Genomic DNA, 23256 nt, shown 5'->3' on the forward strand with positions numbered 1-23256 from the left:
GAATCTACTTGGTAAATAAACATAAGAGTATGAGCTGAAATACGTTGGATACTAGCTTCTAACGCAGATTCAGAAGAAAGATTCATCCTCCAGTTATTTAAACAACTGCTGGAGCAAAGCTGTGGTTGGGAGGCAAGGCAGCACTGAGAATTATAAACTTATCAGAATATTTTTGAGAATGAGTGACCATGCTAAAGAGACTTTAAAGACATGAGGTAGGACCCTTTTGCAGAACTTCACCATAAAATAGTAACATCAATGTTTCTATTCATGTAAGAATTCAGGAAATAAAATAACCTTTATTGCGATATCCTCGGTCTCCACGGGACGCAGACGTCGTGTTGATTGCTCGTAGCTGTCCAGGTGATACCTTCCAGGCTGCTTCCTGTTTATAGTTTTTGGCTGCTGCATTCCACATGGAAAAGAGCACAAGTTGAAGGTCTATGGAAAAAACTTGAGTTTTTACTGAACATTAACTCACATTGCTACTTCTCCACTTCAATTCTAAGAAAAAGAAATGAGTAAAGTGAATGTCATATTTTAATTATTTCTATGGTGTCCCCCTGCCGCCAAAAAAAAGCAAATGATAATGAAAAAGTGTTACACGATAATTTTAAACCTGATTCACAAACTTTTTAAGAAAAACAAAAATATGAAGATGTGATACTTGCAAATGATAGAAGTTAAAGTGCTGAGCACCAAACTAGGCTTTGGATATTCTTTCTCCAGCTTTCTGGATGAACAGGCCCAGGCGGTAAAAAGCTGTGTGTCATGGCCAAAGGCAAGCAGGCTAACTCAGGGTAAACTAGAATCTAATTCTTAGGCCGTCGGGCTTGTAAATGTTCCAACAGTGCATTTTTGGTCACCCTCTGAATCATGAGGATTTTGAATCCGATACACTCACATAAATCAGTCTGGGCTATATGTCACCTGAAGATCCCTGGTGGAATGAGAAAAAGCATCGAGGACTTTTTTGCCTATAATATGCATATTATTTCATAAGGAGACCCATAAGCACTGTAGAGTGATCTAGTTTTTCGCAAATGTTATAGCATTGCTCTGAGCCAAAGGACTAAAGAAAGTCTCCATAAAACGGAGGTTGCCAGCTAAAGCTAGGCAATCTTCACATACTTAAAATGAGCTCAAATTAGGTCATAACTAGAAACTTGTCATTCTCTAATTTTGAGTTTAATTTCACATAGAGACAAATGACTAAAGAGAAGGTAGAAACTTCAGTTCTGTAAACCTCTAATTTAGAAAAATATATAAGCTCAAAATTTGTCCCAGAGATCTAGTAAGCAAGTATTTCGACATAAATGATTATCTCTCTTACTTAAATACCTTATAGAGATGATGAAAGCTAAATAGTAAAACACTTTAAAACTGTTAAATTACCTTTAAAAGCAAAGGATTCTAGAATTGTGAAACTTTTTTTTTCCTTGGGCTTGGAACAGCAGGTTTAGCTTTTGATAAATCCGTTGAGTTCTATTATGGGAATCAGGAATGTCCTTGAATAATCAGTAATTTAATCTGAACGAGATATTGCCCTCCAATTTATATCCATCAGCGTATCAACAGAATATCAAACTACCAAATAGCACATTGCTAAGCTACACGCCATTCAATACTGAGATTAAAAAGTCACTACTGAGTACTACCAGTGTTCTGTTGCACAGAAACTACTGAATGCATTTTAAATTTTAAAAAGAGAGAGAGAGAAAGAGTGCTCATGACATTTTTAGTTTTGTTTTTCTTCCCACAGTCCTCACAGATAACCTTACATGAGAGATGTAGAAAGCCACTATCCTTTAAGCTGAGTATATTTCCCACACAAGACAGGTCTATATCTGTACATATATTCTCTGTCTTCTAGAGTCGTAACTTCTATAGTAGTATTGCGCCCAGAGTTCCAAAAGGAATGACTTCATGTTCTTCACAAAACTAAGGAGAGGGTGGGAGGAGGAGACGTGTTGACAGAGATTTGAGTCGGAGTCTCACAGATGTAATTTGAAGAAACTCTGGCTCTAGACTGTCACTAATTCTCCGTGGAGATTCTGCAGCCAAAACCACTTAACTCTAAGCTTTTACAGAATACATAGCATCTTAAGCGCTCTCAAGTAGGAGTTTCCATTAGTGTTCTTTTCAAACACACAGCTTTTTTCTCTTCATTTTTAAAAGTTTGTCATTTGTGGTTTGGCCCATCAGCAGTGATGAATGGCCCCGAAAGACATCAGAAGTCCAGTCTGGTTTCAATAACTCTGAAGATACTGGAGGCAACTGAAGGGGATTCTTTTTTCCTTCCAACCTTTGCTCAGTTTAATATTTCTTCTATCCCTCATCTCATACAAACCACTCTTCAGAATTCCCTCACTCCACTCCCTCAAACTTGACCTCCTCTGTTCCCTTTCCTGAGGTCATCTCCCTCTGCTCATCCCTACATCTCTGAAAGACGATCTAATAAGTTCTTTGCGAATCTCCTATCATCTAAAGTGAGACAAGTCAGGTTCTAATCAAATGCTTGACTTTCCTGCTGCCTCAAAGTGTACACAGTCTATGATGTATTCCTGTCTTGGTGTCCATGTCCACACAAGAGTACACAAGCATTTTCAGGCTTTGTTACTGCAGCGTCTACAAGCATGGGTGGTGGTTCCTACTCAGACAAAATCACACCTGCTCAACAAAATAACTCAACAGAGAGTAAAAAAATAACTCCAGAAAAGCAGAAGAAATCAGCAAGTCTAAAGACAGCCAAGTGCTTGTCTTAACTATTTTTAGCATGATGTGAATAAAAATTTAATATAGACTGACTTCCTGGTGAAGGTTTTCCAAGCCTCAGTCAATTCCTGTCAGGAGACTGCACATGCATTTTTGTTTGGTTACATAAATGGTAAATATATTAACATTTTTCTCTAATAGTAAATGAATAACTAATTATTAACTTATTTTAGAAGAACTTCTTTCTACTTTACTGTTATGAAATAGACATATTAATTTTAAAGACTTTCTTCAGAATTTTTCAGACATGGCTTTCAAGAAAGTGGTTTAATCCAGTCCCATTAAATATCATCTAATGGCCAGTGGCTCTTAAATTTACATCTCCAAGGGGGACTTCTCTTCTTAGATGTCAATAAATATCTCAAAATTATCATGTGCAAAATATACCTCTTGATTCCACCTCAACAGCAACCTACTCATTTCTCAGCTTCCCTATTTCAGTTATTGGCTCCCCCGTCTACCCAGTAGTCAAGCCAATAAACTAGGATTCATCCTTGAGACTTCTTTCTCCCTCATTCCCTCCATTCAACCTATCAGCCAGTGTTTATCAGCTCAGCCTAAAAAGTGTGCGCTGAACTTGATAGCTTCTTCTCAAGGTCCAGTGCAACTGCAACAAAAACAAATTCTAACCATCATCATTTCTTGTCTATGTTATTATAATGACCTCTTTACTGATCTATCTGTTCTACTCTTGTCCCCCATGACAACTCTTCACCCAGCAACCAGAGTGATCCTTTAAAAATATACACAAAATTATATGAGTCCCTTCTTTAAAACCCTCCAGTGGTTTCCTATTGCATGCCAATAAAATCCAAACTCTTTCCCTGGTTTACAGGACTCTCAATCCTTGTTCTTACCTCGTCTTGTCCTCCCTTCTTTACTAGGCTTCAGCCATAGTGCCCCTCTGTTCCTTGAACACACCAAATTAATTCCCACCTCAGGGTCTTTGCATCTGCTAGTTCTCTGCCTGAAATGATCTGGCCCCTTTTCTAGGTCTTTGCAGAAGAGGTACCTACTCTTCATTCAGGTCTCAGATCAAATGCCAGCTCTTCAGAGGGGCCTCCTGAGAAATGACCACCCTGCTGAGAGGACCCCAGTCACTCTCTAATATCTTCTTTTATTTTCTTCCCACAGGGAATTGATCTCACTTGTTTACTTGTTTATCATCTGACTCCTGCCTCAAGAAAGCAAACTCTGTGACAAGAAAGATCTTGCCTGCCTTGTTCAGAGCTACATCGCTAGGTCTTGGCACAAAGCACAGGATAGCTGATAAGTCTGGAAATACAGGCAAATATATAATACACGTTATGGTCCAGGTAAAACATGACAAAATAATATTGACTGTGTTTCCAGGCTTTATGTAGATATGAGTAAATATTTGTGCAATGGATGAATAAACTGGTTCAGGAGGTACAAGACTCAGGTTTTAATTCTGGCTCTCCCACTAAAATCTTGTGACTATTCAAACCATTCAACATGCAAATAAATATATGCATCTAGAAAACAAAATAGGTAATGTAGTGTAATATATTAAATGAGTCAAAAGACATAATGTATCAAAAAAGCACTTTTTAAACTAAAAAGTATAACATAGTTAAAGGTATTATAAGAATATGGTACAAGAGTTGTAAGTTTATTTTGTATGATTTTTATACAAAGCCTGGGGTAGACAACCTCTCTATTTCCTGTTGAATTGAACATGAGGTGTCCCTCGGGATAATCCTTTGATGACTTATAAAGACAAGCTTTATACATTTCCTTATTGATTTTAGACTTGTAAGGTTTTTTGCAGAAGCAGGTGGCAATTTTTTCTTCATATAGGTTAAAAGTAAAGCATACGATTTCTTCTAATTGCACCCATTTTCAATCATCCATCCTCAGGACTGTCCCTTATTTTCAGCTCCCGTAACAAAGAAAAGCACTTACGGCTCCAGTGTGTTTCTTACAGGATTCAAATGGAAGAGAACCTTCCCCAGTCAGCCAGCTGTCCTCACCAATCTCATCACTCAAGAGAAACTCATTCAGCTTTTGAACACTGCAAAAGGCAAACAAGCAAGCACACAATAAGGGATAAAAATAAAACCACCACCAAGGAAGTTCTACCTAAATAAACAAACTTTTCCCCCACTGTTACCATGGTAAGCAAGCCAGCTCTGAGAGTCATTTCTCAGGACCAACTGGGAATTAAGCTAGGATGCTGGGGACTGACGGGCTCCCAGGACCTGGGGCTTTCAGCGCTTCAAATGGAAAAATCTCAGAAAAACCAGAACCAACTGGTCACCCTAAATTCAACCAACTCTCCTTTGCACTTTTTTTTTTTTTTTTTTTGCAATTGTATTTCTTGTCAAAGACAATAGAATTGGAGAGGGACTTGAAGCAAGGTGGTTAAAAAAAATAACACCAACGAAGGAAGTATCATTATTCTCATTTTACAAATGAAGGGAAATAAGGTACAGGGCAGTTAAGTAAAAGCATACAGCATATAACACACAGATCATGCGTCCCTGCCCACTATGCTATTTTGCTTAAGCACTACTGTATATATTGGACATATCACAACCTGGCAAGGAGAGGGCCCGCTAGAATATTACTATGCAAAATGTTGGCCAAGATCAGTGGCATCATCACCTGGGAGCTTACTCAAAACTTAGAATCTCAGGCCCCACCCAAGACCTCCTGAGTCAAAATCTACATTTTAAGAAGATCCAGAGATGCTTCATAAGCACAGTACAGCTGGAGAAGCCCTGTTCTAGAAGAGTAATTTACAAACATTCTTTACTGTGGTCTCCAGAGGCTGGACACAAGACCCCTTGGCCCCCTTACCCTACCCATTCTAATTTTCTCAAACCAGTGTCATAGGATCAAGAGTAAAACGAATTGAAGAAAACAAGAACACAATTTGAAAACATCCTCCTATAAATAAAATGATTCACTACAGAAAAGTCTGTGAAGTTGAAAAGACAAGAAATGCTCCTTCTAGCACGCTAAGATGTTAACAGTGGGCAGACTGGCCTGGCACCTGCAGCATCACTTACAGGGGAAAGATTGCCGTTGGTAGGAAACTAGAAAATACACGTTTGAAACAAAAGATTTTTTTATTGTTCATTTCAGCTTGTAGTCAAGTTAAGTGCCTCCAGACAAGTCTGCAGAGTTTGTTTTTGTGACAGACTAATAAAATGAAGAAAAGTAAATTCAATTCAGTCTGTTGTCCATGAACTTTAAGCTCTTTAGCCTTGCATGTCATAGAAACCGCTTCCTTTCTTTGGAAACATAAAGGTAGATAAAATCCACTAGGGCAGTCTAACTATTAACTTCTAAATTTCATTTACAGGAAACTAAAAGAAATAATTTTTCCATTCTTTTTTTTATTGAAGTATAGTTGACTTACAATATCATGTTAGTTCCAGGTGTACAGCACAGCGATTCAGATATATATATCTACAGATATATATATATCTACATATATACATTCCTTTACAGATTCTTTTCCCTTATAGGTTATTAAAAAATATTGAGTATAGTTCCCTGTGCTATACAGTAGGTCCTTGTTGGTTATCTATTTTATATATAGCAGTGTGTATATCTTAATCCATAAAAGTAATTTTTTAATTGAAGTACAGTTGATACAATATTATATAAGTTACAGGTGTACAATATAGTGAGTCACAGTTTTTAAAGGTTATACCCCATTTATATTAATAGTCATAAAACACTGGCTATATTCCCTATGTTGTACAATACATCTTTGTAGCTTATTTTATACATAATAATTTGTACCTCTTAATGCCCTACCCCCTTTGTTGCCCCTTCCCCCTTCCCTCTCCCCACTGGTAACTACTAAAATGAACCACTAGTTCTCTATATCTATGAGTCTGTTTCTTTTTTGTTATATTCATGAGTTTGTTGTATTTTTTAGATTCCTCTAAAAAAAATAATTGTTTAAGGAAAGCTTTGGCTGAATAATACTCCATTTTATGTGTATGCTGCATTTTGTTTTTTCATCAATTGAGAGACATTTGGGTTGTTTCACTTTTTGGCTATTGTGAATAATGCTGCTATGAAGATAAATGTACAAATATCTATTCAAGTCCCTGCTTTCGATTATTTTGGGTATACACTCAAAAGTAGAATTGCTGAATCATATGGTAATTCTATGTTTAATTTTTTGAGCATCTGCCATACTTTTTTTCATGGTTCTGGAATTCCTGACTTATTTAAATATATTCAAGTTATGACAACATGGCTGAACCTTGAAAACATTATGCTAAAAAAGATAAGCCAGGCACACAAAAAACAAAAATTGCATAATTCCACTTATATGAGGTAGAGAGATAGTCAAATTCATACAGACAGAAAGTCAATGGTGGTCACCAGGGTCTGGGAGGAGAGGTAGGTACAAGGGGAGTTATCATTTAGTGAGTATAGAATTTAATTTGAGAAATTGAAAAAGTTCTGCAGATGGATTGTGGTGACGTTTGCACAACAATGTGAATGTACTTAATGCCACTCAACTGTACACTTAAAATGATTTAAATGATAAATTTTATGTTATGTATATTTTACTGCAATTTTAAAAAGAATTTCAGAACCAAAAAATGAAAGAAGAGCTTTGGGTTTTGTACTCTCTTTGAGTCTTTGACAGCAAAGCCTGATCACATAGGTTTGAAAGATGGTGTTAGAAATGCCTTAGAAATAGCATTTTATTCATCTTAAATGGCAGTATCCTTTCTTCACTTTTACAGACTTTAATTGTCATTCTGTTCCAATGTTTAGAAGAGATTGGATTTTAAGGAGCACAGCTTTGTCAATCAAAGGAATACCTTTTAGACAACCTCACACTGTGTCTCTGCACACAAAGGAAAGTATGGGGCCAGGCTCGTGTGCCTTTGTAACTCTAAGTCCAGCAGCTCCTGGTACACATTACTCAATGAATGTTTGCTGAATCAATCAAAGAAGGAATAAACCAATGATTCAGACATTTAAGTAAGGTCAGTTGATTCAATTCTCCATTTCACTTTCTAGCACACACAAATCTTACTGAAGCTTTTATGAAATTAATGAGACCGATTCTTGCTGAATATCAGGAAGCAATGGTCCCTGAGCATGACTGGAGCATGGGGAGAACTTCTTTCCTCTTCATAAGATCCCACTTTGGAACTCCAATTACAATAAACATCGGAGGACCCAATACTAGCACTTTTCTGAATCTCCCCCTCCATTTCCCCTCCCCATCCCCATTATTCCAGGCTCTCTGACTTAGGGTCCCTTGCACTATTTTGTTTGTTTTATTACTGTCAATCTCTCCCACTAGACTCTGAACTCTTTAAAAGCAAAAATTTTCATCTTCAGAATCTAGCCCAGTGCCAAAAATATAACATAGCAATTCCTCAAGAAATGTCTGGTGAATGAATAGGTAATACAAAAAACATTTCCTGTTCGTATGAGGGCCTTTCAGAACTCACAGAGGCAAAACAACTATGGAAAATGCATGAATCCTGACCAAGGGTGAAGTAATTTCCACCATGCTGCCAGGGTTATATTTTTAAAATGCAAATATGCTCATACAACAGTCCTCTCCTTAAAATAACAAATGGCCACCCTGCAGCTTTCAGCATCCTTGGCATCATCTACAGGCTGATTGGGATTTTACTCTCCAGCTTCATCTCCCAGTGCTTTCCTCATCAGGACCTTTCTCCAACTACATGCAATTACCTTTAGCCCCCAGAAGGTACCAAGATCTCTCACCTCTCTGCTCACCCCTTCCCCTTGCATACATCGCTCCCTCACACAGAATGTGTTTTCCCTTTTTATTCAACTGGGCAAGTCCTACCTATTCTTTAAGATCCCATGAAGGAGCTGTCACCGCCTTTAAACCTTTACTGACCGGACTGTCTCCCTTCTCCCTTGATAAGCTTCAATGAGCCTCATATATGGCCCATGGTATTCTGTGTAGTGCTCTATCACAGCATAACATGTGTGTTGTAATTCCCTTCCCTTCCCAGTCTCTCCAGCTAGACTGTGGACTCCTGTGGATTTCACTCCATCTTTCATCTTTGCCATCCCCAGTGCCTAGCAAGGTACCTGAACTGCTTAGTAAATGAATGTGGATCCACAGAAAGATATATCTCTGAAGCACGAAACAGAGTTCAATAAAATGGTGTTAAATTAGTAAAACGGAGATTTGTTAAATATCTAAAATATGTAGGCAATGTGCTGGGCATCTTTCATGTATTATCTCATTTAATTCTCCCAACCACCATAAGCAGGAACCATTATGATGCTCATTTGATAAGTGAGGAAGCTGAGCCATAGAGGCACCAAATAATATGCTTGTGGTTGAACAGTGAGTATTCCATGGCTGTGCAGGTATTGAAAGCAGGTAAACTTGATACCAAACAACTCCCTATCCTGCCTCCATCACCTTTTAGTTCAGCGTTTTACTAATTTCTCATTTGTTTAGGTAATTCGTCAAAGTATTTAAGGTTTTGTTACCGATGATATTTTTTTCACTTTTCAAGTTTGGGTGTTTACATACAGCTTGAGTACCTTGGACAGGTGCTATGTTTTGGGGGAATAACTGATTTTGTTGCTGGCAGTTATGTGTTTTCTTGTGGAAACCATGAAATTTTTGTAAATGTGGACCAGGTCAACCTGTGAGCATGTTCTATGATAAATATAGTAACAATTTATTTGGTTGAAGGTAATCACAGTAGACTAGCCAAGCGTACTTTCCTTTGGGAGGGAAATGAGAGAAAGGACACAAGAGTTATCTTCCACCAAAGCAAGGGATTAGTTTTACACATTTCTTTCCTTGGTAAATAACATCTCTGGATATAGATACTGCATTGTACGTCAAGTACCAGAAACCTAAACTCAAATTATTTATAAAGGATACAATATAGCAACTTAACCTTTTCCTCCAGAAAAGCAAAACACATAAACTATTTTCTTACAAATAAAGCAAAGAGGACAAGTACAACAGGCATCATGAAAAAAATCACTAATTCAAGTATTTTAGCATTTTAGAAACTAGTGACTTTCCTACTTCTCTTCATTTCTTCCCTCCGTTTTGCAAATGTAGACTGGAACACATCACCATAAAAGGTCCAGAAAACTCAAATGATGTGGGGTGCTGGGGTTACTGGGAGATAACCTGAATCTTAACGGCCTCCTTCTTCCATTTTATTATGTATACATAAGGTCCCACCCGGTGAGCACCACAAAGACAATTTTGTCTAACAAGCTAAACATTTTTAAAAGAAAGCATAGAATTTTCTCGAAGCAACGAATTTTACATGGCATGGAATCTTCCTCCAGCAGAGAAGTTTACACATCTCTTACAGGCACCCGTAACACAAGTTGCGGAGTATGCTGCACCCTCTTCTAACCCACCAAATTTCTGCATGCATCTCAGAGTGTAGCAAAGAACTTATGACTTCCACAGTCCTGAAAAGGAGGTTTCAAAATCAGCTAACCAAAGTCTCCGATTATAAACAGGCTGCTCAACTCGCTGTGGGCCAACTGGCATTAAAGCCTGGTCACGGGTTCCCAGGCAGAGAAGGAAATGCCAAGCCCAGTTCACACTGGGAAAGACGCTCATCTGGGTTCCGAGAACCAGCACACAGCGGGAAAAAGGACTGGCCTCCTCTGTTGACTGGTCATCTCCCGAGGACCCACAAATCAACCACTGAAATTCATTTTAGAGAAGCAAGTTTTTATAAGCTGATTCTATTTGGCCTATGGCTTGGGAAATCTGGAGCTGAGCCCTGAAAACAGACTGGTCTTTATCAAACTGGCAAATGCCTTTTCCCTGGAACGTACAGAAGAGAGAGTGTTATGCAGAAATATACAGGGATTATGATCCACCCTCAGCTTTACTAGGATTCACTACAGCAGGATTGTATACTATGGACTTGGGGAAACCCACACGCCTAGATTTATTAATTTTTTTTCACAGCAACTCTTAAAGTCCTTTCGGTGCTTGGTAACCTCCTGATTTCAGAGGACTGATCTATTATTAGTGATCAACTGCTTTCTTATTGACTTGTAGCACAAAGTCAAATTCAATTAAAAAGGCAACCGTGAGAGGGACAGCTATTAAGTGGAGAAAATGAAAATAAGAACCAAAATAGCAGACTCTGGCCATTTATCAGTTTTATTGTTTGAAGTCGCTTCCCTTCCAGAGCACTGCCTAATTTGGAAGTGGTGCTACAGAAATCAGTCAGTGATCCGTACAAGTGTTTCAGAAGTCAGAACAATAAGAAAATGAGGGCAGATGAGGTCAGAGGGCCTGAGCTTTAAACTCTTAACAGCTCCAGAATCTGTTACTAACAGCATATCTTACAGAATAGGATGGAAATCTTGTTACGGTATTAGTGTAAACAATCAGAACTTGGTTTATAGTAAGATAAGGTATATGAATTTTAATGATATTTGGTATTAAGCCTTTGTAAGCCAATATAAACTATTGCCTAAAACTAGAGGTTCTGGTATCTTAAATATTAAAAAATAGTTTGCTTAACAATACATAGACATTGGGAAAGTATTTCATTTTAAAGGACCTTACAATAGATGCTCTACATTGCTGTTAATGACAACACTATGCTTAGTATATTTAAGGCCTCAATTTTCCATTTTTCCTTCTGTATTGAAACATCTTGGCATTTCTTTCAAAGGCCAGATATAAATATGATAATGACTGCTTATGAAACATGCTGAGGTTTTATAAGGTTTATAAGACCTTATAGCAAAAAGCAAAATACTACTTTAAGACTACCTTGTTTATAATATAGACTGAAACATAGCTATGGCACTATGGCACATACAGGGTAGTATAATATAGTTTGGTAACATATTTATTATATAATACAAGTAAAAATGGTGGGGAAATGGTCATTATCAGACCACAACTATTTTTATGGGAAATTGTGAGTCTGAGATAAAGTCTACACTGCTTAGAAACCTATAGAAGTCTACTTAAAATTAACAGAACACCGCACTCAGTTTTGCAAAGTTTTTCCATTTTCAGAGACTGTGAGCCTGGATTTTTTTTTTTTTTTTTTTTTTGCCAAATTAAACTAAAATTAAAACAGAAAATATGTGTTGATATGAACATTCTCCATCACTGCTGGTAAAAACATAAACTGGCCCAGCTTTGCTGGAAAACATTATGGCCATATTCATTAAAAAAAACTTAAAAATCTGTACACATTTTAACCTACGTCTCCTTCAATGGAAAACAACATGGCCATACTCATCAAAGGCATTAAGAAGATGCATACTATTAGAACAAGTAAGACCACTTCTAGAAATCTGACTTCAGAAAATAATCAGAGAAAAGTTTAAAGATAAAAAGATGCTTCTCTCAAATGTAATTTACATTATTTATGTTACATGGGTGAAAACAGAAACATTCTAAATGTCTAAGAAAGAGGTAACCATTAAATAAATTAGAATACTTCCAAACAATGGAATATCATGTAGCCAATAAACGTCATGCATTATGGTTTTAATGAGGGGGAAAATAACCCCCCAAAGTTCAAAATTTTTATTTTAGAATAATTATTTTTATATGAAATAGATAAAAGACTGAAAGGTAGCATACCAAAATTTTAACAAGTTGTCTCTGGGCAGTGATTTGGATGTTCTTTTTATACTTTTTCTAACTTACTACCATGAGCAGATAGTATTTCTATAATCAAGCAAAGAACTCCAGACATTCCAGCACATACCTGATGATGGCTTTGACGGCAAATCTGACCACAGTGGAGAGCAGGAAGAGAGGGGTGACCAGGATGTGGAAGAGAGACAGTGAAGCAAAGGCTTCTGCAGGTTTGAGATTGTTCCCGCTGGCATACGCATGGGTCACAAATGTCTGTGCAAAGAAAGGATTTTAGAGAAAGCTGGAGAAAGGTTCACAAATACTTGCATTCAATTTTACAAGCCTAACAAATTCTACTATGCCAATATGTCCATTGCAACTCTGAAAAATATAATACAATTGCTTCATCCAAATCCCTCCCTAAGAAAAATAACACTTGCTATTGGTAGAGTACTTAATGGTTTACATTCATTCTAGCAGTAAACTTGTGAAAGGGGCAAAACAGATTCTATTGACAGATTAGAAAATTAACTTCTGTCAAATTACTGAGATGGGGGAATAACCATGAGAGAATCCAGAGTTCTTCACACCTACTCAGGCTCTTTCCAACCAATACTAAATTTTCTGAGAGAAGAAAGGAAACATTCCATTGTTTTAGGGTCCCTATTGTGGATCTTTCCTAAAATCGCCAACAAGGGTATCCAAGGCAGACTTATTTACAAATATTTCTAAGTATAATACTAGTTCCTGGGTTTGTCCTTTTTGTTTGAAATATAATGTAATCATTTAACATTTTCCAGTTGTTGATCTAGCACTATCTTGTAAGAATGTCCAGGAACCAGGTCATGGAGATTAGGACAGTAAGTTCTCAACCTCCGTTAATTTTGCTCCCCAGGACACATTTGGCAGTGTCTGGGGATATTTTTGATGGTACTAATGGCATCTAATAAGTAGAAGCCAGGGATGCTGCTAGACATCCTAATGCAGAGGACAGGTTCTCACAACAAAGAATTAATTATCGGGACCAAAAAGGTCCACAGCGCCACGGTTGAGAAACCCCGGATTAAAACTATCACAATGGAGACAGCGAAGAGAAAACTGAAGGTGAGGTAATATAGGTTACCACCCACCCATTCTTGTTCCTAAGTCATTTCTGAACACTGACTTAAGTCCATTTCTTAAGGTAAGAAAAAGTGTCTTACAGCAAGAACAGCTGCTATGGGAATTGCCGCGTTCATGAAGACTGTGGAAAGAAACCAAATACATTAGTTTCAACTGTGAGACATTTCAGTAACTTTAATTAATCATCGATTATTACTCTAACTTTCCTTGAAGGACCAAGTACATTAAGGAAGGAAGGAATTAAGTACAGGAAGGACCAAGTACATTAAGTAACATTTTTGTCTTGAGTCCACAAACATTTCCCAGTTGGTATTTCCTGGTTCACAGTTGTGAACTCCCATAGGTGAGGCTTAACCAGAAAATGTGAAAAATTATTTTTTTTATGACATGTTACAAAGAGCAAAATTTAGATAAAGTTATTAGAATTTAACACATAGGCATTCTTCAGAGTATTCACGGTCTGTATTTTGTTTGGTCCACTAAACTAACTTAAAAATATAAAAATTGGGATATTATACAGATAAAAAGAATTTGACATCACGTGAAAAATCTCCTTCCAGCAGTGATATTAATTTTCACTTATAGACCTTTTGTTTAATAAAATAGCTCCATATCTTGGGCCCTCTGCTTGTTTAAATATCTCTCCAGGAATATATTGCACTATCATTTGATAAGCATAATATGCAGAACTGAAATAAGAAAAACTCATATTTAGGCTAGAATACTAGCATTTGGAAGTAATAGGAAAAATAAAAAGCCAAGTTGATGATTTGTAGTTATTTTGTCATAAACCATAGAGTTTTAGGAACGGAGGACCAAAAAGTAACTGCATAGTTGGTAACAGGGCCAGGCAATGGCAGAGCAAGAACTATAATCTAGTTTTCTCATGATCCGCTCTCATGAACTGTCCTTACCACCGTGTACAGACTCAGCCTGTGCTTCTGAAGGTCCACAGGTGGCTTAGCTATCAAATCCGAATTCTTGTACGGTAGCAGCAATCCAAACACGGCTCTGAGACTCATAACAGTACAGATGAAGAATCATGTTTCTGTCTTCATCTTTCTCTAGCTATTATGACCTTTTTTTTCTAAGTGTATTTCATTCTTTTCCTCCACATCATTATTTATAACTCATTCTAAATATCTTTAAATAAGTAATCTCCTCTTGATGAGGAAGAGTGAGAGCAGCTGCTATTTTACTAAAAACTATTTGGCACTCTGCACCCAGTGCAGGTTATCGGGGACCCTTCCTACCTCATTATAAAGATGAGGATGGGATGCACGAGGTCACACAGCTGGGCTCCTCAGACCGTACTCACCACCACTTCACTCTGCCACTACTCAACAACTCACAATTACTGAGGTATGACGGGAGTGCCTTCTCCTATTTAATGATTACAACTACCCTGCGCAATAATGAGGAAAGCACTTAGGAAAGATGAGTCACAGGCAAGATTCCAAGCTAGGAGATGACAGAGCTTGGATAAAACCCAGACCTTTCTGGTCAAAAGCTTCATGTTCTTCCCACTTCTCCGCATAAAACTCTATCAAAGTGAAGAGAGAAAAAATAAAATCGTGCCTTTGTCTTTGGCCAAAAAATGAAATCCATAAACAGCACATGACCATTTGGCAGTGGAGATTAGGAAATGATTTAACAGAATCTCTTTTGCCCCCCAGATATGATCTCCAGTGGCAAGAACACTGATTCAGAGATGGATCTTCAGTTTTATTAGTATTTATCCTGTTTAATTTTGCTTTTCAACATTTTCCGATACCACAGATTGAGCGCTTTTATGTTTCAGGTGCTTTTCTATACACATTACATACATTATCTTATTTTAATTACCCCAGGTATGCTGAATACAGCCCAACTTCCTGATGAGGAAACCAAGATGCCACCAAATGCTGACCAAGGATGTATAGCAGACAAGTTGCTGAGGCAGGATTTCATTCCAGGTCAGCCTGCACTCTAAGACCCAACAGTAACCACCATGTTATACAGTTGACATTTTTCTTTCTTTCTTCTGTTTGTTTTTTTTTTTTTGGTCTAAACTTACGGTACTCTGCAAATACTATTTACAAAATATTTTTAACAGTTACAGGACAGTGCCACGTCCACTGCCTCATTTGACTCTCACAATATACCTGTGAGAAAGGTATTATTCTTATTACACCAATTTTTAGAGGAGGAAACTGAGGGAGGTTATTGAACACTAGCCCACTTGCCAGGTGCGTTATACAAAACAATGAGTAGGAAGCCCTTGATGTAGTGCCTGGAATAGAGTCAATCAACAAGTCAATCAACATTTGCAGCATTCCTTAATCTATTCTAATCTTTACTACAATCCTACATGGTAGAGATTGTTATTTTCCACTGTTACACATGAAAAAATTGAGGCTTGGAGGATAGAAGTAGTAATTTGGTAAAAGCCATACTGCTATGAAGTGGCAGAATTCAGATTTAGAGTCAGGTCCATTCAACTCAGATAATGGAAGCTCTTCACCACCACCAACACCATACGTAACCAAATCGGAAAACTTGGAAGTGGTGTAAGTGGAACTTTGCACCACTGATATAAGAATTCCTGCTGCCTATAATCATAAAAACAAATATTCATTGCAGCTCTGTTTACAATAGCCAGGACATGGAAGCAACCTAGGTGTCCAATATCGGATGAATGGATAAAGAAGATGTGGCACATATATACAATGGAATATTACTCAGCCATAAAAAGAAATGAAATGGAGGTATTTGTAATGAGGTGGATGGAGTTAGAGTCTGTCATACAGAGTGAAGTAAGTCAGAAAGAGAAAAACAAATACAGTATGCTAAGACATATATATGGAATCTAAGGGAAAAAAAAAAAAAAGGTCATGAAGAACCTAGTGGCAAGACAGGAATAAAGACACAGACCTACTAGAGAATGGACTTGAGGATATGGGGAGGGGGAGGGGTGAGATGTGACAGGGTGAGAGAGTGTCATGGACATATATACACTACCAAATGTAAAATAGATAGCTAGTGGGAAGCAGCCGCATAGCACAGGGAGATCAGCTCGGTGCTTTGTGACCACCTAGAGGGGTGGGATAGGGAGGGTGGGAGGGAGGGAGATGCAAGAGGGTAGAGATGTGGGAACATATGTATATGTATAACTGATTCACTTTGTTATAAAGCAGAAACTAACACACCATTGTAAAGCAATTATACTTCAATAAAGATGTTTAAAAAAAAAACATGATTATGCATTTTCACCATCATGATTTCTTGTTTTTCTTTTCAGTATGGCCTCCTCTGTCCTCTTCTCTTTTGTCTCTGACTTTCAAAAACCAACCCAAATCTTACATAACTGGGTTAAGGTGAGTTGACAACCCACCTCTGCCATTTAGTAGCTGGATGATTTGGGGGAAATTCAAGTTACTTAAGCTCTCTCCACCTTAATCTTTTAATTTGCAAAACGAAGGTAATAACAGAATCAAAATCTTTGGGGAATTCCCTGATGGTCCAGTGGTTAGGACTCTGCACTTTCAATGCTGGGGCCTGAGTTCGATCCTGGTCCTGGTCAGGGAACTAAGATCCTGCAAGCCATGTGGCATGGCCAAAAAAAAAAAGAAAAAAAAAAGAATCAAAATCATTGGGCTGTTGTGAGGATTAAATAGGATGACATATGTAAAGCTACTTATGGCAATAATTGGCTGAGTATCTCAATATATTTTTGTTATTATTATTATTATCATCATTATTTCTGGCTGTATCCATCCTCGCCATGAGAACTTCAGTCCACTGCAGAGAGAAATATATTGTAGGAGCCAGCAGCTTAGAGTACTATCATATAAGCAAGTGGATATTGATCATTCCATCTTCTAGCATTTTGACACCATATTAGCAGTGGTGCGGAGCTGGAAGATAAATCTCCTTCCCATTTCATTTCTAATGTATCCAGCATTAGGGCTAGAATAAATGAGCTATATAAACCAAATATTTTCCTTAAATCCATTTCACAAAAGTAGTGTTTATAATCTCTAAGGACTCAAATAGTTTAGAATTCAAAGGAAACAATCTATAAACCTCCAAAACTTTAAGTTGTTGAAGGTCTGGGGAACAATAGAAATGAGCAAAACTGACACACAAACTAAATCAAATATTAGTGAGAGTAGTTTGGCTAAGTTCAGAAGAATTGTACTAACACAAACTCATTATTCTTGAGAGTACTCAGTGTCACTCTTTGAGAAAAAAAACAATAATATTTTTGTAGCAATTGCTTTTTAAAAATTAGAGTTGTGGAGGAAATGCTTTGTATTTAAAAAGTCTTGAAAGTGTATTGGAAAAGAGGGTTTTATGTGAATGCAGTCTGGCTTCTTTCATCTGGAAATGCTGACACTGTTTTCTCCTCAATTTTCAAAACTGGCATTTCACATGCAATCTTCGAGGAAATATAATAAAATAAGCTCCCAAAGAGACAGGGAAGACAACCTCACATAATTTTTAAGGATGTCTGGGGACAAGAAGATCAATAGTATTACAGTCAAATCAATTTAAATAAACAAATTTTTACTGAAAACCCATGATGCATCCCAACTGTAACTGATAAGAGGGTTTCAATTATCAGTACTACTAATCATCACCATCCCCATTTTACAGATGAAGAAACCAAGGATTTCGGATGTCAAGTAACATGGCAAAGACACACATTTGTAAAGAACTGAATTCAGGTCTACTTGACTCTAAGCTTGTCTAACTCTGCTCTTTAAATTTAAATAACCTCGCGTGGCTAGCGGCTACTGGACCACACAAATGGAGAAAATAAATGGGCTTCCTCTGATGCCTAGAATGTCTCAATGATCACAAGTTAAAGTGAACAGACCACATGTTTTTTGGTGGTCCTCAGAGCAACAGCAACTTACTGGAGAGTGATGTATAAAGAGCAAAGGTTTTGAGACTGGATAGTTCTTTCATTCTTGTTTCTTCCACACTCTTGCAAAAGATGTGCTCCCAGGCGTACAACTTTAGAAGTTTGATGCCTTTCAGTATTTCATTTGTTTTCTTCAGTCTCTCAGTGGAATAATCCTATAAAAGAAAGGAATAAAAAAACAATGCAAGCTGCATCCAAGTGAATCAGAGAGGCAAGACCACGTACTAGATAGGGATTGAGGAGAGTGTGATTTCTGCCCGGCTCTGAATCTAATGATGGCTGTGAGATTCCCGGGAGAAGCAGTGAAACTCTCTGTACTGCTGCCTCCAGTGTGAAAATGAAGAGTTGAATGAGACGGCCTCAAATTTCTTTCCACCTAAAAAACTGTTTATGCCTCTGTTGCTTTGATTTAAACAAAAGCAGTTTCTTAAGTTTCACATGATTTCCTTGAATAATGTCTGCAGACAACACACACAGACATGTAGGGAAATGATAAAGAGGCTTCCAATGGCTCCTTCTAATATGTAAATCATTTCTTTCTCCCCTCAGAACTATCACTCATACTTAGGAAAAGAGAAACAATGAATATAAGAAAAGTCAGTTTGCTTCTGATTTGGGAATGTGAGGGTACAGTATTGTGTGTGTTCACATTGAGTCTTCATAAGACACTTACTGAAACCAAGCCTATTATTTTTAACTTCAAGAAATCTCCACCTCCTTCTTCATAAGCTCTTTTGTAAGGCCTAAATTAGATGTACTGATTGCCAACCACTTGGATTAACTGTAAAGAGATGTGTAGCAGATCCAAAAGCCTCTCTTTCATCAACTGTTTCAGTTTCCTCCAAATATTACATTAGAATTACTAGGAAAGTACAATATCACCTGTGAACTCTCAAAAGGATCTGCAGAGTGGCAAAAGGCAGATAGGAGGAAGCAAAAGCAGCAAATGATCTGATTTTTTTTGAAGTATAGTTGATTTACAATGTTGTGTTAATTACTGCTATACAGAAAAGTGATTCAGTTATACATATATTATACACATTCTTTTTTTATATTCTTTTCCCTTATGGTTTCTCATAGGATATTGAATATAGCTCCCTGCACTATACAGTAGGACCTTGTTGTTTATCCATTCTATGTATAAATGCTACATCTGCTAACCCCAAACTCCCACTCCATCCCTCCCCCAACCCCTCCCCCTTGGCAACCATCAGTCTGTTCTCTATGTCCCTGATTCTGTTTCATAGATAGGTTCATTTGTGTCATCTTTTAGATTCCACATATAAGTGATATCATATGGTATCTGTCTTTCTCTTTCTGACTTACTTCACTTAGTATGATAATCTCTAGTTGCATCCATGTTGCTGCAAATGGCATTAGCAAATGATCTGATTTTATTCACCTTTTTGTCTCTTGAGGGTCTTAAGTGCCTATCAATGACTGCTTTGGTGAGTGAACGAATCAGTATGAATGGCTAAATGAAAGTCAGATGTTGGTTTGTCATGTTCCCTCTTCCACACCTTTCTGTATCGTGTCCTGGAGTAAAGAGGGTAGATGGCTCAGACAGAAATAATGAGTAACCTCGTCAGAAGCGGCAGAAAAACAAGTGATAAAAACCACTTGTGTAGGACTCAGAGGCAAAGAATATACAAATCAATTTTCACTGCAAAGTAAAGGAGCTGTTACAGTGGAGGATTACTGGACTGAATGTCAATATTATAACATAGTATGAGTGTGTTTCATGTTTGGTAATTGCAATCATTGTTGCTTTTGTTGTGGTCATCCATGTACAATGCTTGGTGTCAGTCTATTTATCTCTTGTAAAAATAAAATACAGTGTGTGTGTGCGAAAAAAAAAAAAAACCACTTGTGTGACATGGGACTTGCTTGTCACGGTGGAAATACCAACTTGGGAAACAGTCCACCAGTGGCAGCATCCCTACATTTCACGCCTGATTTACAGACAGCCTTGCTCGTATTTAATCAAACTTTATTTCTAAACATGCTGTCAACAATTTTATTATTTGCAAATATTTCTTTAAAAGAAGCCAATTCTTGCTCAAATAAAATGATTTCATGGCAAATTGAAGCCAGAAAGGGTCAATAATCAAACTTTTTCTTGCTTGCCAAGTTGACCACGAACATACTCAGGCAGAGCAGCTGCCACTGAAACATTTCAGTGTAACTCCATAGCTCATCACATGGTCTGATTCAACCCTAGGGACATTTAATTTCAGAAGCACCAAATCTGACCCTTTATTTGTTCCTCGATCCATTTCTCCCACGTCAGTAATTGACATCCAATGTACGTGTAATCAAAAGTACCCATAAGTGGGTTCTCTAGTACCCGTAAGTATAGGTAAGTGATCTACAAGAAGATCCAAAGCCTCAGCACATCATGACTCGTGAAAACATCAGGCATTGGGATTCTTGTGTTTAGAGTCTAAGATCATTCCGTCTTAGATGTCAAATCCACTTTTAAAAATTGTTGAGCAACCCAGAAATTTCCCATTTGCTGCCTAAGAACTGAAATGGAATATAATGATTTCCAAATAATCCTGAGTGGTATGTATTAATTTCCTATATTTTAAAAATAAAACCGCACGACTAGATTTTCCTAATAAAGTTTCCAAAAGATGTTACTTACAAGAGTGCTCTTCTGAGCCTCCGCCAACTTTGTAGCAATGAAGTACTGAATTGGCGCAAGGAGCACAATGACAGCAGCACCAACCAACGCGCTGGACCCAAGCAAATTGTAGAGCAGAATCACGCCCATTATGATCTAGCAAGGAAAACACAAGGCAAGGGGAAAAAGAATAGGGGTGTGGGGACCACTGCATGAAAGGAAGGAATTTTTAATGAAATGACAGTGTTTCTTAATTATTATATTAAGTGTATTTGGAAGTCAACTCAACTGTGACAGTTGAGTTTTACTATGATTTATTTGGCGAAGGTTAAATAGCTGGAGTTTATTTTTAGTGTCATGATGTGTACAACTGGTGCCGAACCAATTTACTGCATGAAGTTGCAGAGTGGTCCCAAGGATGCTTTCAACCTGAAACAGGCTTCAAATTTTTAAAAGAACACAAAATTTTTCTTGAAAATGTTGTCACCGGCCATAAATTTAACATCCCATATTCTCTTGGAATTGTATTAGCTTATCAAGGCAAGGGGGATAGAAAGTAAGAACCAGCATCATCATGTAAGAGAACAAGAGAGTTGTTCGTGGACTAAATGATCTGAGCTCGTCAGCTCCTCAATGACCCCAGAAGTCACTTAATGACAAAAAGGGTAGGTCTAACTAAAACCGTGGAGAAGGTAATGTTGGTGCCCCATCTTACCTTACTTCCCTTTTTAAATTTATTTCCCAAACTGAAGACTGAACCACTTAGGCCTAGCCTCTCTGGTTTGTCACTTTCTTCTTTTTTTAAAACTCAGGTTTTAACCCTGTTATCTTCTCTTGCTGTTTTTTTTTTTCAATTTCCCAATAGCTCAGTTTATCATAGCTCAAGATGTCAACTAATGAATTGTATCCATACAGTTAAAGCCTTTAACCCATGCCTATATGCCAATGATAACAGCTTATTAGTGACCTTCTGGAGGCAACGGCACATGTTTAGTGACTAATCAATTTGGCTCTTTGGGAATTCCAATCAAAATGAAAATTTCCTTCAGGTCACCTCTGATGCAGTCATTTAGAGGCAGCCTGGAATTTTTGATGCACTTTAAATTACACCATGTAGGCAGCTACCTAGTTGATCTGTGTATAAACACATTTTGATAAAATAAAACAAAGCATATTCTAAATCTTTACTTTGTGCCAAGCACTGTGAATGACATACACATGGATTTGGATTTCCATTACAAATGAAAAAACAAACAATAAATTTTAAAACTGGTATCTTCTTGTTCTTATTTCCTCTGCAAATAAGAATCTTACTTATATTGATCTACCTGAACAGGCATAGCCCATAGATTGGGACACAGGAACAAAAACCACATGAGTTGATTGGTTTCAATGGCAACCAAGTTATTGATCTGACCCAGGGTCATCTCACCCATGGATAAATTAGATGTAGAAAGCCGCAGGATTTTATTGTATATCATGGCCTGAAAAAAAAAAAAAAAAAAAAGAAATGTACTTGAAGCTCTAAACTTAATAATCAACATTATGCTTATTTATTTTCATTGAAAAAAGTAACTTTTTAAAACTTTTTGAAAAAAAGGAGAAAAACCCTATAATGCCATCTTCTTAAGTCAACCATTATTTTCATTTCAGTATTGTTACTTTCAGTCCTCAACTAAATAGAAACATTTTTTCTGGTGATATAATCTAAACATATATTCAAATTGAAACATAATCTCTGGAAAAAATAGTAACAGAAATAAATAAATGCAAGATTTCAAAATATTTTAATATATTATTATAAGTATTATTTTTAATTCAGTGGGTTTATTAATTAGCTCTGTGGTTCTTTTATATTAAGTAGATCCTAGAAGTGTTGATGTCATAATATCACAGTGAAAATGAAAGGAAAAAACTAAACTGAAGCCTCTACCATTCCTATCACTGGATGGTATGTGGCATTTGCAAGAGGCCAAGATTATTCAAAGCTTGTACGTACCAGCAGGGCTCCACGGAGATTAATGCCAGTCTCTATGGTTACATAGTAGGAAGCCTGCAAAAATGTCCTTTGCAGAATAAGAGCCAAGAACAGAAGAACTGCTAGAACATAGGCATTTTCAAGAAATTCCTTTGATGAGAGGGTTTCTGAAGTCTTATCCCAAAAGAAAAAAAGATATAAATTAAAACTGTTCATATACTGGTATACAGTTTGCATGTATTAAA

General features: G+C 37.2%; 1 protein-coding gene across 7 annotated transcripts in view; it reads right to left on the reverse strand.

Annotated features, from left to right (window-relative positions):
- The window catches only part of ABCC9 (ATP binding cassette subfamily C member 9), a 142512-nt gene that overhangs the window by 93779 nt on the left and 25477 nt on the right, over positions 1 to 23256 (reverse strand). For all 7 annotated transcript variants that reach the window (XM_059935421.1, XM_059935422.1, XM_059935425.1 and 4 more), the window contains 8 exons: positions 23033 to 23185; positions 22362 to 22517; positions 21055 to 21189; positions 18400 to 18562; positions 13579 to 13619; positions 12507 to 12649; positions 4702 to 4810; positions 298 to 405 (listed from right to left, as the gene is read on the reverse strand). In XM_059935421.1, coding sequence (XP_059791404.1) covers positions 298 to 405; positions 4702 to 4810; positions 12507 to 12649; positions 13579 to 13619; positions 18400 to 18562; positions 21055 to 21189; positions 22362 to 22517; positions 23033 to 23185 — 1008 coding nt within the window. The remainder of the gene's footprint in view (positions 1 to 297; positions 406 to 4701; positions 4811 to 12506; positions 12650 to 13578; positions 13620 to 18399; positions 18563 to 21054; positions 21190 to 22361; positions 22518 to 23032; positions 23186 to 23256) is intronic.

Source organism: Balaenoptera ricei, chromosome 10, assembly GCF_028023285.1.
Source record: "Balaenoptera ricei isolate mBalRic1 chromosome 10, mBalRic1.hap2, whole genome shotgun sequence".
NCBI lineage: Eukaryota > Metazoa > Chordata > Mammalia > Artiodactyla > Balaenopteridae > Balaenoptera > Balaenoptera ricei.